The sequence below is a fragment of the Bos taurus genome, chromosome 9 (assembly GCF_002263795.3).
Source record: "Bos taurus isolate L1 Dominette 01449 registration number 42190680 breed Hereford chromosome 9, ARS-UCD2.0, whole genome shotgun sequence".
Lineage (NCBI taxonomy): Eukaryota > Metazoa > Chordata > Mammalia > Artiodactyla > Bovidae > Bos > Bos taurus.
The window spans coordinates 71,709,276-71,728,607 of record NC_037336.1 but is presented as its reverse complement, the minus strand read 5'-3'; the positions used below and the strand labels follow the sequence as shown (position 1 = coordinate 71,728,607).

The window sequence follows — 19,332 nt, the reverse complement described above, 5'->3', positions numbered from 1 at the left end:
GGTTCTATCCCAGGGTCAGGAAGATGCCCTGGAGGAGGGAATGGCAACCCGCTTCAGGATTCTTGCCTGGAGAATCCCATGGCCAGAGAAGCCTAACAGGCTGCAGCCATAGGGTCACAGAGTCAGACACGACTGAAGCATGAATATGGGGCTTCCCAGACGGCTCAGTGGTAAAGAATCTGCCTGCCAATGTAGGAGATGTGTGTTTGATCCCTGGGTTGGGAAGAGTCCCTGGGGAAGGAAATGGCAACCCACTCCAGTATTCTTGCCTGGAAAATCTCATGGGCAGAGGAGACTGCGGGTTACTGTCCACGCGTCACAAAAAGTCAGACATGATTTAGCGACTGAGCACACACGCACAACTCTGTGTATGTAAAAAATTGCTCACATCTTTTAGAACGTGAGTCTTAATTAGTGGCGTTTTACTGTTTGCATCTTAGCTTGCTTTAACTGCAAACTGAAATTTAGGCATAAACAAGGGAGGGTAAGAACACAGCAAGGAACCTAAATACAAATTTCAGATTATTTAGAGTTGAGCTAAATACACACAACAGAAACTCAACAACATGGAGGGTGAAGAAAATGAAAACATTTCCAAAGGTATTTATTGAGAAAAAGTAAAGATGTACATATTTTTACAAGCTTTTAATATTAATTTACATTTCTTTAAATTATGTAGGCCCCAATAATCTATATTTTACTAATACATAACAGAAACCCTCTTCTTTGTTAGATTTCCATATGCTATCATAGTTGGGAGTCAAAATGCAACTTTGGCTCAAGACGCTTATTTGTTTTTAAAAGAAATACTAAATGCCATATTCACTGAGAATGTAGGCTTGTCATAACAAATGTGCATTAAAAAAAAAACCCCAAAACCTTCATACTGCAGCATGCTGTTGACACTATTTTGAATCAGTTCACCAGAGACTAAAGAAAAAACATTTTTAGAGTCTTATATCTACTATTTGTGTGCAAACTGCATAATACTAAAATATTCTTTTTGCCTCTGAATTTGACTTACAAATCTTTGCAGGGCATAGTACCTTAATCTCGTCTATGACATTACTATACCAGGCCACCTGTTTTACTACTTTTCAGGAGCAACACGAGGTGGTTACCTATCTTGGTGATAGCCCAAGTTTGTACATGTAGGAACCAAAAACCCATGTCTGAGACAGAACATTTTTCAAATTGGTTTATAATAAGGCACAATCTTCTAAATGTCAAAAGAATGTGGAAACTGCCATAGGGGGTGTTTTTTGTTTGTTGGTTGGTTTATTTTATGTTTTTCAGGTAAGAAAGGAAGAGGATCTTGAGTTCCTAAGTGGGGGAGAGAAACATTCTAGTTTGAGCATGCTCAAAGTCGTAGAACAAACTGTGATGTAGGCTCACTGGCCTGCGGTCAGCCGAGTAGTTGTCCAACAGCCCAGCATTTAGGTTTTAGGCTGGCAGTCTCTTCTGGACATATCATTATCAGAGAAGAGGTTTGTAAGAAACAGCACTGCTGATGCAGTCCGCAACCTGCAGGGTTAGCAGTGTAAGAAGTCTTGCTTGTTCAATACGAAGAAGTGTGAAAACTTTTGATATAATGCCAAAATTCTATTAAAGAACCTGGCTATATAGTAAAGACAATTTTGATTTGTTCACAGTAATAAACATTTAAGGTTTAATGCACAAAATAGAATTATGTATTGATAATCAATGCAGCTCTTAATTTTTTAAACTACCATTTTCAAGCTAAAGGTCAATAGAAATGTAAAATTTATTATTATTATGCATTTGTCCTTAATCTGTCTGCAACAGTACTTGGTTGCAGAGGTAGCCATAAGCTACAGAATTTAAAGATTAAGGTGTATATGTGATGAAACCACAGTGTTAATATCTGCAGAACTTGATTTCAGTCTCTTTTTGCCTGATACAAACATGGCCTTAGCGTACAATAAAGAAATACAGGTTTATAGCTTGAAAAGCAAAATCACACTTCCACAGTGAATGCTGTGATCAATGTACAAAGCACAAACCTATTGGGAGCCACGGAAGCCTCAGATGATGAATTATCAAGGACCAGCTTCTGGTTAGGAGCACAGGTTAGTAGCTGGATGGCAGGTTCCACATTGTGACATTTTAAACACAGAACTGCAGGTGCAGACACCATTAAAACATTCCTAGATGTTGAAGTCTTAAATTTCCACAAGGGAAATCAGGTCACACAAAATGACAGGAGAACCTGTATCGTGTTCCTAACATGGGTTACACACCAAGAAGAAAAAAAAACAAAACATGCAAACACAACGATGACAGGCTCTCCTTGCAATGAATGAAATCCATTGTGCAGTAACGGTACAGGCAGAAACTAAGATATACAGGTCTGTAATGGACAGAAACTGGATGGATGTGTTAAGACAGAGAACCAGATACCATTTGACTGTTTAATTTTAGTAATGCTGCCAAGATCCGGCTCATTTGTAAATTTATTTTATGATGATAGGCTAGGAAAATTTTTCATTGATTCTCTTCTCTCCTTAGAAACTGTCTGGGGAATTTGCCTTCCACTACTGATGACATTTCATTTTTGCAACGGCATTGGGAATAAATGCACTTATCTTTATTTTTAGCCCTGTTCACCCAATGTGAATTTTAAGCCATGTTCATGCATAGTCTAAGAAAGTTTGGGTGATATTTGCCTATGATTTTCATCTGAATATCTTCTTCTACACAACTTATACATATGAAAAAGTCAAACTCCAAATTGTATAGGTCATCATGAATATGGCTTTTAGTTTTCTTCAGTAAAACTGTAGAAAGGGTACTCGAGGCTTCAACATACATTTCACTTTCTAAGTAAAGGTCCCACAGTCTTTCCCAAACCTTCTGCTTCTGGCTGGATGCATAAATAGTTGCCTCATACAATTACTGGAATTATTAAGAACCCAAATAAAACACAAGCTTTCCTTTATTATTATTATCATTTTCTTATTGCAACAAATGCTCAGTTTCTTGCTGAGGCATTATTCAGCTCTGATAGCTTGAATTTTAAATTTGGTCATCTGAAAAATGATCACAAAGGTTTTTGTTTTTCATTATCTACAGAGATTTTAACCAAAGTTACATTGTAACACACAAACGCTGTCTTGTCTTTAAGGCACAACACATCAGTATGAACATTCTGTTTGCCAAACTTAAAAAAACAGATATGATTAGATTCCCCTTTCCCCTCCCAAAGCCCTCCCCGACAAATGAAGGAAAAATTGCATCCACTTTCAAAGTCAGCTGCTAATAAAGTCACAGTAAATTATTTTCATCAATAATTTACACAAATTACAGGTCTAGATAGGATTGTCCTTACACAGTCTGAGTGCATTCCAATTCAGATTTTCTGGGTTAGGTAGATTACAGTCAGATTCAAACCTCAGGGCTAAGAAGATCTCCCATTTTGAGGAATGTTGTTGAACCTTGTCAGATGGAGGCTGTGTTGGTGCTTTGCCAGGGTGAGTTCTTTGCTAAAGTTGCTAATTCCAGTTAGGACTCCTTCGGTGGGTACCAGCAACCTCCACAGAATTTTTTTTTTTTAAACCATTAAAGTGTTGTAAATATAAGACCATAGAGCTTCCTTTCTGTAGCACTAAAGTTTAATTCCATTCAGCAATCTGAATTCTTCATTCTGGAATTCTCATTCCAAATATGATTTCATCCTTTAAGACAATTTATATGTGTAAAGCCAGAGGCATTGAATCACACATAAAAATTCAGTGTACTTGAAATATAAAAAAAAAAAAAAAACAACAACAACGGATCTCCAGCTAGAGAACACAGTTACAAATACTCTAATTCCAGTGCTTGATGTAGAGCCAAGAGGTCTGAGTGACTTGATATCCTCCAAAAGGGCATATTGTGCTGTGTGGTTAAGAGAAGGAGGGATGGGAGGGAGAAGGGGGAGGGATGGAGAGAGAGCATAACTATTATCTCAGTGAAGCAGCGGTCCACACAAGGATGGGCAGTTCCCCCAAGTTCAAGGGAGGGAGTTGAAAGGAGGAATGATCATATTTGAAGGCTTGGTAGCATCGATGTGGTACTGTCAAAATACTGGAGAAATAGATCTGAACTGAATTTTAATGATAATAACAGAAAGTAATGAGGCTTCTTAATCAAATTAATATTCATTTTGGAAAGTACCATTACTAATATCAGCATCCAGAAATGCAAGCTGAGCTCCTGTGTGGCTGAAGGAGAGCAAATTTTACCTACGTCACTCCTTAATGTCTGTCTCTCAGAAACAAAATGAAAAAATGATAAGCTTCCTAAATCCAAGGCTTATTGTCTATTTGAGAGAAAGAGGGTAAATTCCTTGAAATAACTTGAAACTGGACTGTATACGATAGGAAAAAAATGTGCGGATGATCAAGTTTCTTACTTGTCTGGAGCAAATAATAACTGAAGTCAGCAGAGTTGGCCTGATTCATTTCCTTGGTATAGGACCGAGGGAAAGCACATGCTCAAGGTGGGCAATATCACTCCCCGAAGGGGACAAAAATGAGTTCTTGTGGGGAAAACATTCTTAAATATTACAATGGTTTGTGGTTCTCCAAAGGTATACCAGTATACGGTATATGTGTGGTATTAAAATTACATGAAGGGTTGCAATTAAGAAAAAATGTCTAAAAGTACTTCATCATGGATGATTTAATGAAAAAAAGAAATACTGCACTATAGCAATGAAAAAAACCAAAACTTAATTTATAACTTCAGGCTGATGACATCTTGTAGAATATATATTCATGTGTATAACAGAAATATATGTATTATAAATATAACATGGTAAAGACACTTTATTATAAAAAGTAGTAATTAAAACAATAATCACCATTGTTATACAGTTTTTACTGTCCAATATGGTAGCCATTAGTCCAATGTAGCTATTGAGTGAGACTTGAAATGTGGCAAGTCCAGTTCAAAATATATATTGAACTTCAAAGCCTTAGAACTTTTTAAAAATGTAAATATCACACGAATAGCTTTTATACTTATTAGGTATTTAAATAATAATATTTTGAGTATATGGGTATATGAAAGTATATTACCAGAATTAATTCTAGTGGGCTTCCCAGCAGGCAGTAGTGGTAAAGAACCCGCAGGAGTAAAGGTAGGAGGTAAAGAACTCCTACCAATGCAGGAGACATAAGAGACATGGGTTCGATTCCTGGGTTGGGAAGATCCACTGGAGGAGGGCATGAGAACTCACTCCAGTGTTCTCGCCTAGACAGAGGAGCCTGGTGGGGTACAATCCACAGGGTCACACAGAGTCAGACACAACTGAAGCGATTTAGCAGCAGCAGCAGAATTAATTCTACCTGTCTTTTTTTTAACTTTTTTTTAAATGCAGCTCCCACAAAATTTAAAATGACAAATATGGGTCATACCACGTTTCTATAGGGGAGTTCAGTTGTAAACTTTGAAATTCTTCTTAAATTTACAAAAAAAACCCCCAAAAACCCTATACTTTCGGGTCAAATTAAAGCATGAAATTCATCTAGAAGTAATTTTTTAAAAAAAATTCAGCTCAGATCTATTTGTAGTAACAAAATAGTACTTTATATTTTTGCACATGCGATTACAGCTACATCCCAAGAAAAGCATGCATTCTGGATACTAGAGAAACCAGCCACCTGTGTTTTAAAACAGAATTATAAGCCTTCACCATCACCAAAACTGTACCAACATACACAACCATTTGGAAATAGCATTCTAAAGGTTCTTATCCATTGGAGTCATGCCTTTCCCCCCTGAAGTTGTAGGTTTAAAGCTGAAGGTGTTACAACTGGTATACCAAGTCTAGTTTTCATGCTATGTATAAGTGGGGTACACTTTATAAGTTTTAATTTTCAAAGGCATAAGCTATTTTGGAAAAGTGAATTTTATCAGCCCTGACCTAGATATGTGTGAATTTCATATAGGTTAAAAGATATGTAAAATGCTTGCCATGGTGGCTGCATTGGCTGTTCTTTGTTAGGTGTAACTATGGTGTTAATATGAAAAATTAAAACAACAGGGACTCAGGGCACTGACAAAGTCCAGAAGATATTTCAACTGTGTGTGACCCAAAGTATTTCAGCGGTCATCAGCTGGGAAATTGTATTTCTTGAGGCTGCATCCCTGACCTCATACAGAACGTCCTTGGGGCCAGTGTGCTGTCTTGGGTCATTGACACCGCTAATTAGGACCGAGGAGGGGAGGGACTCTGTGGGAGGCTGAGACTAAAGCAACTCTCTTAATGTTATGGGAAATCATGGAGTATTTCAAGTATGGTTTCCGAGTGTCACCAAACCTTCAAAAGTGGAAGTTCTTTCTTTTTTCTTCATTTTGCTTGATTTGAATTGATTACAATCATAAATCATTTCTTTTAACTTTCTAATATCACTATAAACTTTTCTAGGACACTGTTAATATTAGGTTTTCGGGGAAGGGGCGAGGGTGAGGGTGGCGGGGAGAGAAATCAGATAAACACTTAAGCACATGCCAAGTGTTTAGTTAAGGTTTTTTAAGATGATGCTATGCAATCTCTTCAGGAGAATAAGGACAATATTTTTTCCTATGGAAAACAATATATGCTGATATGTCATTGTTTAACAATACTTATGCATTACTTTTCTCTGTTTTGTAAATTACATCTCTTTAATCCTCTCTAGATGACATTTCACCATCAAGAAGTGAAGAAAGCAGTAGATCTCAATGTTGTGTTAACTTACAGTCTAGTATCTGGGGCCAAGCCAATGATACCATTCCCCTCTTGATGCTGGACCAACCATTTAAGGTTTTTTAACTTCCTTGATTTCTCTAGAAATGTGGGCCAGATGAAAAGGCTGATTTAAATACCTAGGGTCTATGAGATCTTCTGAATATATTCAAAGCCAGCTGCTTGGCTTCATGAAAGTACCAAGGATTTACCAGAAAGGTAACACTCTTTTAGAAGATGTCTATGAAAGGTACATTGCCTTTAAGTCTCTACAGTAAGTTGGCACCAAACGATTTGAATATTATCTCTCATTCCAGTAGCATTTATTAGATTCTCTGGCAACAGTTTTTTCTTCAGCTATTAAAGCTATCATCAACATTTATCATCATGAGGCACAATTGATACTCGGCACTCACAGCACCAAATGGCACAGAGGCTGGATGGGAAAAGGGTAAGAACTGAGCCACTCACATGGTTTTCTATGGAGCTCATTAAGCATCTTTAAACTTGTTGAATTTCATGTGTTCAAAATGGTTATTTTTGCCCCATCTTTCTTATATCTGTGTGTATTACACACACACACACACACACACAAGCATACACACAGATAAATATAACTAAATGTTTCTATATTTCCTATGAAGTTTCAGGCAAAAAAAATGCTAGACTCCAAATGGTTTATTTGAATGTAAGTATTGACCTTCTCATGCTCTTACTGCTTTGCATCTATAAATTTAAATCATTTGTCAAGCTGCCATTGGGCCAAACTACAGGAATGCAAACAAAAAAGCTTGCATTTAGAAGTATCACACCAACATTGTTTGAAACAGGTTACCTTTTTTGCTGCCTGTTCTTCTTCTACACCATCCCCAATTACAACATATACTACTTTTCTGCCAAACCTTTGCATTATTCGTTCAAAGCAACTTTCTTTTCCTGGAAGATAAACAAGATAAAGTTCAGAGTGAAGTTACCTGGTTAGCGGCATGCTCCTCATCTCGGCCATCTCCAATCACAACATAAGTTATGTTAGTGCCAAATCTGGACACTATACGCTCAAAACAGCTTTCCTTGCCTGAAAAACAATGCACTGCTTATTCTTCCAGCCATTGGAATCATTAACTTAACGATCCATAAAGTGTTAAGTTATTTTCTCTTGAACATACATCACTTAAACTAGCTTGCAAACTCTGGGTTATGAAATCAACAAACATGGTTGAATATTCTAAATTTTTACTTGAGACTGATTATTAAACAAATGTATTCCAAGCTCCAAAAAATGTCAGAAAGGTTAAGCATCTGTCCCAAAGAAACATGTTTGTATCTTTGGTTCTACCTGAAGAATACAGGAACAACTTTACCAGCAACTATTCATTTTTACATTTATTTGTATAACTATATATCAATTTTATCTAGTTTGTCTTCAGTAGTATAGACAAATCAGCTAAAAACATTACTGTGAAATATTGAAGGTTCACCTAGAATGAAAGAGGAAATACTAAGATATGGGTTTACCGTGATAAAACAACTCCTTTCTTCAAGTGGCTGGAAACTAGTTTGCTGAGATTAATTGCACTAAGGCTGCTGTCTGGGCCACAGTACTGGTGACTCTAGCATCCTCTGACTGCACTATGGGAATTACATCACAAATTTCTACATGTTCTTTGTTTTTAAAACACTAGCCTTATGCTCTGAATTTCTTTCTCAGTATGTTCATGCAGTCATGGCTACCTCTGCATTTTTTTTTTTTTCTTACTCTGATAGTTCAGAAGTCCAAAAAATACTGACTTAAAGGGAAAAATAAAAAATTTTTTTTCAGATTAAATATAAGGAACAACTTAGTCTTATTTAATAAGAAAGACTGTTGACCTTGCTAGAGGAGATGTTTACATCTGTGTAAAACTAATTTATCAAAAAGCAAAATCAGGTTCCATGTAGTAATCCTGCTAGCATAAATATACACATTTATATAAAAGTGAGTGGTGTATGATTTCAATACCCTTAGACCATGAAATTTTTGCAAGTTGTTTTATGTCCTTGGATATGTTCCAGTGTCTTCGAGTTTATAGTCTATGGGAACTTGAATAGAATTTGTATCCTACTGTTGTATGAAAAATTGTATAAATCTTAATTATGTTGAATTGGCTCATGGTACTTTTCAGGTCTACTATATCCTTCTACTTATCTGTATATTCATGCTATCAATTTTTGAGAGTTCTATATTAAAACTCCAACTACAAAATCTTAATTCATCTATTTAAAAAAGCTATAATATAGTGGAACTATTAATATATGTAACTTTGTTTTGTATTTTCCAAGTCTCCTGTAAATGTTTTCATAATTTAAAAAGTAAAAAGGAGAAAAAATGATTGGATTCAAATAAATGTTAAAAAACAAACAAACAACAAAAAAATGAATGGGATTGGTATCAGGGCTCTGAATTGCAATGCTCAGGAGAACCAGGAATTTATGCAAGCTTGGCCCTCTTTAACTATACTCCCCAAACAGCTGCAGCTGGGGGCTCTTCCTGCCTGTGCCAATATCAGAACTGTGCAAGGCCCAGGGAGGTTATTTTTGGTCGGGGATTTTAGGATTCTGAACTCTTGTCAAGCTGCCAAAGCCCAAGTTTGTTGACCTTCAAGGCACATTATACAACCCATCTATTTCCCCAGGCATTTCCTTGACAGACAACAGAATACATGAGTTGTTTTCTTTTAACTCTTTCAAGATGGCAGAAGTTGATGAGGTTTTGTTTCTGTAAGTCTATTAGAAGTCTCAGTGCCTGTGAAAGGCACTTAAAGATGGCTCCATAGATAGCTGTGATCTAAATAAACAAGGTGGTAGTTCTTTGATTGCTACTGAACGTTTTGAGAAATGTGTATTTTCAACCATTCACATGCTACAAATGTTCCAAATGTGTTTTCTGATTCATGAAACTTTTTTCTCTTGAATTGAGGGTGCTAGTTTAATTCATCTGACACTCCCATATAATGCTAAAATGGTATTTTTATCTTAGATCTAGATTACTGCATATGCAAGGATATAATACCACATATCATATTTATTAAAATATTAAACTCTATGGCTAAAGACACTATATATTATTTAAATAACGTGTGCCATAATGAATACAGATAAATAAGTGTCTATTTAAAGAGTCAGACACAGAGTTCAAAATTCATAGGCAACAGCTTTCAGAAAATTTACACATGCTTAAACAGTTGCAGAGAATTTTGTTATTTGAGCTCTACCAAATTTGTTTGATATTCTAATAGCAAAATGAAAGAAAGAGGGAATCATGCGAAGACACACATTAAGAAAATCCCCCACAGATCTGAACATACTTCACACAGTTAGAAATAATTCTCTTACCTATTTTAGTAGCACTGTAAATATTCTCAATGGGAAAAGCACCTCCTAAACTATAGAGTAGAACCTTCGCGAGCGCTGGGATCAGCTGGGTTGTTGTTACCAAGACATTTACGCAGTTACTCCTAAGATGGGGAGGAAATTGGCATATTTGTTTTCTAAAGTAACGTCTACCAGTGCAGATTTTAAATTATGCAATCTTTCAATTCCATAATAAACACCCCCTGATAACCCAACCTTTCAATGTTCAATGGTTGTTCACGGTGCCTATCACCTACTAGGCACAATGCCAGATGCTGGGAATAAACCCCAAAATGCAGTGAAGGAGCATTTGCTCTGATACATGATTCAGCAACGACTGGTATAAACATCTGCTTTCCTGATATATTTTGTGAAATTTACCAATAAGGTGAGGATGTGGATAATGTGACAAATTTCATGACAAATTTCAAAACCCTCATTGTATAATGACTTCTTTTCCCCCTTCCTTTCCTTGTTATTCATGTATTTATTTACTTACATACATTTATGTTTCATATGCATACATTTATTTATTTATATCATATACCCATGTGTTTAAAAATAATTTATATATACTTTGGGTAACACAGAGATAATCTAAACAATAGTGTAATAACATTTGTTTTTAATTATCTAGGAGACTTCTTTAAAAATAATGAAAGCACCTTCTATTGCATTTTACACAGGATTTCAGGCTGCAGTCCTCACATCCCAGCCTCCTTGACCTTTGGGTCTCCAGGTCACCATCACAGAGATCACAAGGCAGCAAATCCCATCTTAAAACAGCTTTAATTATTAGACGATTCTTCCTCCATGGAGCCAGAAGCTCCCTGCCTAGGATTCCTACTCACTGGGACCAACTCTCTCCTTCATAGATGGAGAGAGAAATGTAACTTGTTTCCAGCTCAACATCTCAAGCAGTTGACATCGGTAACCTTGTCCCACTCATGACTCTTCCTCAGACTAAACTCCTTGGTTTCTCCCTCTGACTGTTGCTCTTATGTAGTTTCCACAGCCTAAACACTTCTGGCCACTTTGTTGGACACAAGGTGCTTCAAATATGTCACAGTCCCTGTTGGAATGAGGTGCACAGAACTGAGCAATGTTCTCTGTTCTGCGTCCTTAACCTGACCCAGGAAAACTACTGCCCCCTCCCTTACCATGTAGCCTCTCTGCTCTTAGTGCAGTGGCTCGTCATAACACACGGCTCAAAGTCTCGAACAGGGTTGGGGGCACATCTGTCTACTTCTGCGTTCTGAATGCTAGACTCTCCTTTTATTTTGTTAAGGTTTCTCTGAATCTTGATTCAACCAGTCCAAATATTAGCTCTTCTCTGAATTTTGTTTTGCTAAGCACACTTGCTAAGCATAATTCTATTTATTCCTCCACACATTTGCTAAGCATAATTTTATTTATTCCTCCAACTCAGAAATAAAACTAAGGAATAGGATAGAACAAAGATTCTTCCCCACCCTATTTGGCTATCATGTTCCAGATTTATATTATTTTATTCATTAGTATTTATGGCAGATGGTATGCAACTCATTATGTCTACTCAATTCTATTATCTACACTAACAAAAGTCAGCATTTCACTGTTCTGTTCAAACAACACAAAGGTTACAAGTTATTTAGGAGCTTTCTGTTGCTTTTTGGATGTCATGAATTATAATGTTTGAATTATGTACATTATCTATAATGACCTAAAAGACTTAAAAACATGCACAGATTATAAAAACAATGTATATTTTTGCCACCATCTTCTGTATTTTGCCACCAACAGAGTGCTTTTTAAAAAAAATTTGGAAGTCAAATGACATTCCCATGGGATTTATCAAGGGTTATGAGGAGAAATGGATAAAAAGCAGCAACCTCCGTTCTCTATACCCCATCCCACCACACACACACACACACACACACACACACACACACAGAAGTGTTAGGTCCCTTCAACCTCTAAAACAAGGCTGGGAATTAAAATATTTTGATACATGCTAGACTACTAGAAGGACATCTTCAATACAATTAATACAGAAACTGCAACAATGTGGCTTACCTCGTACTAATAATTGATAAAGATTTAAGTGCATTTGTTAGCCAGGAGTCTGTCAGACCTTCAATCTCAGCCCTCAGCTGCAGCCATGCATCTCTCTTGGCGGGGCCAAGAAGTCCTGCAACATGGAAAAGCAGGGCAGAGTCAAGAGATCAACGTTTTTCAGGGATGCCTCGCTTGGTCTCCCTTCTGTCTACTATGGATAATCTTTATTCCCACCTATATCAAAAATAGAGACTTAAATCAACCCTGATCTTTCATGTCAGAATTGATTATCCATTCATTCATTCCACAAACATTTACTGAACAACTTCTACATGTAACAGTCTGGGTTAAAAACTAGGGATATAACAGTGAAGGGCGGGTCACAGTCTCTGCCTTCACTGATCCTAGAATCTGGCACGGACGACGTAGTCACCGGAGGGCCTCTGACAACTCCCCTGCTCGGGTCCCACGCCAGTAGACTGACAGAATTGGTCTAGCGGGGGAAGTAAGGGTCTACCAGCCTCGGGATATGAATCCCAAATACTGTGAGTGTCAGAAAATGTTTACTTTCTTAAAAATCACAGCTATTACCACTTTGAAATAATAATTACATTACCACATGTAGCTTTAGAATTTTTTAGAATTTGTTTCTAATATTAATGTTGAAGCTATTAGAAATACTTTGCTTTGTAAAAAGGAGTTGAGAATTTGAAAATCCTAAAGCCTGTGACAGAGCTACAGATGATGGCTGAACGTTACAATGGTATTAGGACAAGAAAAGAAGTAGTTAAACTAATTTTACAGAGAAAGCTTTTGCTTTCATGATAAAATAAGAACATGTAAATTGACTAAAAAATAGAGTTTCTTATTTAAATCCTATTTCAGAATACTGAGTACATATATATAGGTGGATATTTTTAAAGTCAAGATTTCTAGTTTCTATCAAATCTCATTTGTCTTTATTTCAATAAAGAGATGCTAACATATCACAGAATGGACTCATATCTCATTGTTTAAACTTCTTCAGCTATAAGATTATTTACTAGCAAGCTTGTTAATTTTTATATAATTTTAATAATAATAAAGATTGAGGGCAGGAGGAGAAGGGGACGACAGAGGATGAGATGGTTGGATGGCATCATCGACTCAATGGATTTGGGTAAACTCAATGAGTTTGGGTAAACTCCGGGAGTTGGTGATGGACAGGGAGGCCTGGTGTGCTGCGGCTCATGGGGTCGCAAAGAGTTGGACACGACTGAGTGACTGAACTGAATAATACCCTTTAAGAGGGAAATAATAGCATGTTTTAATGAAAAAAGTTAATTCAGATTTCCCAAAGGGATATTTATTTTAAAGTTGAACTTATTACCCTCAGTTGCTTTTAAACAGAATATCTATTTATTTGGTTTTGCAAAAAATGTCTTATATAGAATGTTAGAGTGAATTAGGAAACATGCATTTCTGAGTTGTCTGCCTAAACCGCTGGGCAAGTCAGTAGACTGCAGGAGCCTGGTTCTCACTTGGAAATGAAGAACATCCATACCTAAGCTTCACTTTGATTTTAACATTTTATTATTATTCATGGTTTTCCATGTTTTTGTTCTCCTGTAGTTACAGAATATCTACTGAACATCTTATGTGCTTCAAGCTAGCTAGGCACCGATGCAAGGCCAACAGACACACAGCCCACCCTCATGATGTGTGTGGTGTGATATACACTAGAGATGAAAATTTTATTTATTATATTGTATTCTATGACATATATGTGAACATACACATGTAGAGCATTCACAAATATATTTAACTGTCTTCTTCAATTTTAGATTCTGGTTTATACTCCTCAATCATCTCTCTGTTTAAAAAGTGAAACAAACAAAAAGCCCTAAGAGAAAAACCTTAAATGACCTCATAACTAATCCCTAGGATTTGCCCCCCCTAGGATTTTGGTCACCTAAAACTGATCCTAATAACAGAGATCATTAAAGTTTATTATACCAAGAAGCACATCCAGGATCTTAGTTTTGATATCACAGGTTTTGATATTACCTGTAATTTATGAATGAGTATAAAATGGTTTAGTTACTACCCATAGAACATTTGAACTCTTAAAAACTATGATATACATGGCAAAGATATATTGACAGATAATATGCAATTTTTGAAAGGATAGGTTTAGTCGATGTCTTTGGAACAACATAAAGCGCTGCTTGTGTTTATTTCTGATAGGATTCCAGAAAGGTAATGCCTGCTAACAACTCTGCTTCAATGACTGGGGCTCTTGTCTTTAGATAGGTCTTCTTTCCATGGCCTCCATCAGGTCCTCTGTCTGGTTTTCACTGGGAGAGTCCCAGCTGAAGAAGGGTCAAACAAATGTCCTGCTATATGTCTTGACCAAACATCTGGGCACAAAGAATTCCCAAGTCATCTGACAGTGCTGTACACTTCACTGTGCAGTCAGACTTTTTCCCACCAACTCCAAGAAACTAAAAATTCTGGCTTACTCTCATCCATCATGAGTCCTTGGTAATTTATTTTACAGAAGGATCATCCTTAATACGAAACTTGAAACTGTAGTTCAAATTGTACCTCTATCTGCAGACCTTTTTAAATGTTAAAAGCCACACATACCTCCCACGTTGTTCTTGTAGGTGTTGTATAATTCTTTCACTCTTCTGTAACGAAAAGCCAACTTCCTCATCCAGTCAACCCCTCCTCTTACACCTGTTGGCAAACAAAGGTTTGCACTACTTGCAGCTGCATGGAAGCCATCAGTTGCAAAACTGTAGGTACTGCAACACCCAAAATACATTAAAAAGAAATAAAAGAAATAATTACATGTGCAAAACTTCACAGCTGAATTTCTGTAGGAAAGAGCAGACTGAAAGGCGTGGCTTACCTTAAGTCCTGCCCATTGTCATCAGAGGAAACATCATCTATGTGAACTTGATCACACTCCTGTTAAAAACATTGGAAGAGTTGTTTTTCAAAGGATGCTAGTCACCATGTTTGAAGCTTTTTCCATCTTTCCACTTGATCAGGCTATGGCCAGAAGAGGGCAGCATTTGCCTACCCTTCTCGCCCTCTCATGCTGGGAAATGGCACTATTTCCAATCTATAAGATCTAAACCCAGAGGAGGGCCTTAAAGCCTGAAGTCACAGGGCACACGGGTTTCTTTAGAACAAACAAAAAATTAATTTTAACCTTAAAATGACTGATAAGGAATTTTCTTTTGAATCTTTACAATCACCATTATGTTACGTTAGTCGCTCAGTCATGTCCGACTCTTTGCTACCCCAAAAATAATATTGGTGATCACTTCCAGTCATTTCTGTTATGCACACATAAATATGAAGGCAAAGCTAATCTGAAGGTACTCAAAACTTATTTGAGCTGGACACCCCAATGGTGTTCCCTGGTAGCTCAGTCAGTAGAGAATCTGCTTGTAGTGCAGGAGACCCGGGTTTGATCCCTGGATCTGGAAGATCCACTGGAGAAGGAAATAGCAAACCACTCCAGTATCCTTGCCTGGAAATTCCCATGAACAGAGGAGCCTGGGGTGCTGCTGTCCATGGGATTGAAAAGAGTCAGATACAACCGAGTGACTAATACTAACCCCAGTGGTTACCATTAAGTATTATTTGTTGGGCAGCAACAGAGGGGCTTGATGATTATGGTGCTCTGTGAGATTTCTATGACTTCCTGCTTTTTTGCAGGGTGAGTGATACCATGAAAGAACCATGGTGATGTTATTTTAAAAGTCCTGGTCTTTCAATACAGCAAAAAGCTAACAACCATAGAAGCTGGTGGGTTTTTTTTTTTTTTTTTCTTTTTCTTTTTATAGCTTGTTTTTAAATCTTTAAGCTGAAAAGAATACTGCAAGTAAAAGGGAAATAATGAAGATTTACCATCTTCAGTGTGCTACAAATTCAGAGGAAAACAGACTTTAGGTATGTACATCCACATAATTGACCTGTTATAGCATACTCAAATGGCAACTTTTTGGAAAAAGAATTCAATTCTTCTTTGCTGTTCTAAGACTCTTTTTCTATCTTCAAATAATCTGCAAAGCTCCAGTGAAGTAGTACATGATATGAAGGTGAAATCTGGCTAAGGCATTTCAACACTGGGAATTTATTAATACTTCAGGGTGGCTCAGATGGTAAAGAGTCTGCCTGCAGTGCCAGAGACCTGGGTTCGATCCTGGGTTGGGAAGATCCTCTGGAGAAGGAAACAGCAACCCACTCCACTATTCTTGCCTGGAAAATCCCACGGACAGAGGAGGCTGGAAGGCTACAGTCCATGGGGTCGTAAAGAGTCAGACACGACTGAGTGACTTCACTTTCACTTTTCACTTTCAGAATAAGTATGGTTTAGTCTTTCAGACCTCATTTTTTTCTCATCAAATTATTCCAGTCAAACTCACAGAAACTGACTATATATATTAAGTGTTTATCTTTCAAAATCAACTCTAAAAAATCATTACATTTGAAGATAAGATGCCATACTGAAGACTTTTCAGCTACTATTTATAATTATTATAGGACTTGGAAGTATCCGACAGTGAAACATTTAATATCTCATCTCCAGCTTTCTACACTTGAGTATATTAGATCCTGCTGCGGTGTGAGGATAAATTAGCTGGCTCAGGCTTCTTTTAAAATATGAAACTTAGTGAGTACCTCAATCAATACAATTTTAGTAGATAATTTGAAAATCCAGGTAAATTAATCTTAAAGATTCACATGAGGAACATAAATTATGGGTTTAACTTTTGAATAAATACATTCACAGATAAGGGAGGGCCTTAAAAGTTAATCTGACTGGAAGCTCCCTGAGGGGGCTGTTTGGGCCACCTGGATAAAACCACATTTAAAGCACAATCTGGCACAAAGCAATCACTCAACAATTCTTTGTTGACTAAATAGCAGAAGTCTAGACAAATGTAATTCAACACAGAATTACCACAATCATTTAAATGTTCTGACATAAGTTATGGTGATATAAAATATTCTAGATGGTAAGGGCTGTAAGAAGACGTATTAAGAGTGAAGGAAAGGGCAAAAGAACAGAGTGTGGGCTGAGGCTGCAGGACAGGCATTTTTAAAAAGGTTCTTTCCCATTCTGACTGAGTAGTTGTTGAAAAGGGCACAGCTCAAACTTTAACCCAAGAAAGCATTAGGTTTCCAGAAAATTCTCAGGGAAAAGTGTTACACCAACCATAATAGCTGTTAGACTGAGCTCTAAAGGAAAGGGTGAGATGTAACCAGAAAGCATGAAAGTTGGAAATAAAAGTTCTTCCAGAATACTGAGGTAGCAAAGCAGTTCTAGATGACAAGAATTATTTCTTGAGTTGGTGACATTCCTGTTAAGTATGAAGCCCAAATTAAACCACCACTGAAATGGAATCATGCAAAGTTGCTCATTCCACCGAGGTTCTGAAATCTTTCATCATGTAAACAATTTCCACAATTTTACCATAAGCTAATTATATTAAAAATCAGGGTTCTTATGAATTACATTGGCAATTGTAAGTCATTTCTTTATCTAATACTCTCTCATCTAATTTTTAGAGAAATTCCTCTGACATTTCAAGTATTAACTCACATGATTAATTTGTACATTTTGCCCTCAAATTTATTTTTTACTCTTGAGGACATCAGTATATCAAACTTATTGGACCGTGCGTTCCATATTTGAAGTTATGTTTGAGGTTTTTCCAAATGGAACTTTTCTTTAAATTTATGCCTAGTTAACTATGCTTGTTGACTCTGGACCTGTGCCTGAGGATTACAGTCCAGTGAAAGAAACCTGAACTTCAATCACTTACATTTTTAGAAAAATCTAAATAATTGTTCTTCAATTAGCATTCACTTAGAGGAACTTTACAAGAATTATTTTGACTAAAACCTAAAATACTAAAAAGAGTTTCATGCTTTGGCTTTAACAAACTTTAGTGTAAGAACGCAAGCATCTGGAATAATTCTGGCACTGATCTTAAATTCTTTAATTTCAGAAGGTCTTAGAAGGTGACCGCAAAGTTGTCACTGATCTTTATCAGTTATAATCCATAGCAGTCTTCTCTCACTTTTGTGAGCCAAACTCCTTGGTGCCTTCTCTTCTGGAAGTTATTTTAACTGAAATAACATATTATTTAAATGGAGAGCATCCACTTCTTAGGGGCAGCAGAGTGAGCATCTGCCTTCTCTACAGTTGGAAAGGATGTAGTGAAGTTTCTATTAAGAGGATTTAAATGTGCATCTTTCAAGGAATTATGTGAGAGCAGCTGTTACTACACATGTTGCAGTTTCTATTGAAGGGTTTGTCTCACATAGATTTTTAGGTTAAAAAAAGGAATCCCCAGAGATTAAATGCACAAGGGGGAAAAAACATAATAAGCAAAACATGGAGTTATTCTCTTAAGGAATTCTCTTTAAGTCTCTTTAACATACTCTATGTCAGTAGAAGCATATATAGAGTAATACCAGTCATGAAGCGCATGCCAAGGTTTGCTTGTAAGAGGTTTACTGAAATAAAAACCTGGGAGAAAGTAAAGTTTTAAAATCAGATGCAGAAGGATAGTGGGTATGTATGTAACTGGACTGAATGATTTTGAAAGCTATAGATTTGTTAGTTTTAGTATTTGTTTATCTCACTTAAGTTAGTATAAGCCTTTGAGTTTGCTTGGGCCACTTGGATGTGTGTGCATGTGTGTGTTTCTTGTCTGAGAACTCAATCAATTTATATGCAGAGACAAAATCATTTCTTTGATTCAGTAAGTTATTGTTGGATATTAAGTTTTAGTGGTTGAGTTGAATGGAATTTTTATCACATTCTAAAGCACAACTTAAAAGCTATAATCAGAGAAGAGAAAGTCAATACCAATATTTTCTCATTTACTATTTCTACCAGAGATCCTGCTGGGTATTTTAAAGATATAGTTTATACAGTATCTAATCCAAAATAAAAATTCTTAAAGCACGAGAGCCAACCATATGTTTCTGATATGCCAATATTCATGTCAAAATTGCTAAAGGTATATTTAAATTCATCGTACACTACTTTCAAATTCGCACTTTAGTGTTCTATTAGAAGTTGGGTGGTAAATTTATTCCATCTGGCTTCAAAATTACCACTAAGAAACCTAAAGGGTCATTTATTCCATTTATGTCTA

General features: G+C 36.6%; 1 protein-coding gene across 11 annotated transcripts in view; it reads right to left on the bottom strand.

Moving 5' to 3' along the window:
* Nucleotides 1–574: 574 nt before the first annotated feature.
* EYA4 (EYA transcriptional coactivator and phosphatase 4) overlaps nt 575–19,332 on the bottom strand; it is a 365,682-nt gene continuing 346,924 nt past the window's right edge. For 7 of the 11 annotated variants that reach the window (XM_005210938.5, XM_059889794.1, XM_024997013.2 and 4 more), the window contains 6 exons: nt 15,057–15,115; nt 14,789–14,949; nt 12,179–12,293; nt 10,106–10,227; nt 7,569–7,669; nt 575–3,897 (listed from right to left, as the gene is read on the bottom strand). In XM_005210938.5, coding sequence (XP_005210995.1) covers nt 3,817–3,897; nt 7,569–7,669; nt 10,106–10,227; nt 12,179–12,293; nt 14,789–14,949; nt 15,057–15,115 — 639 coding nt within the window. In that variant the 3' untranslated portion in view covers nt 575–3,816. Of the gene's footprint in view, nt 3,898–7,568; nt 7,670–7,707; nt 7,809–10,105; nt 10,228–12,178; nt 12,294–14,788; nt 14,950–15,056; nt 15,116–19,332 lie in introns of all 11 variants that reach the window. The other 4 variants (XM_024997014.2, XM_024997016.2, XM_024997018.2 and 1 more) reach the window with 2 other exon arrangements.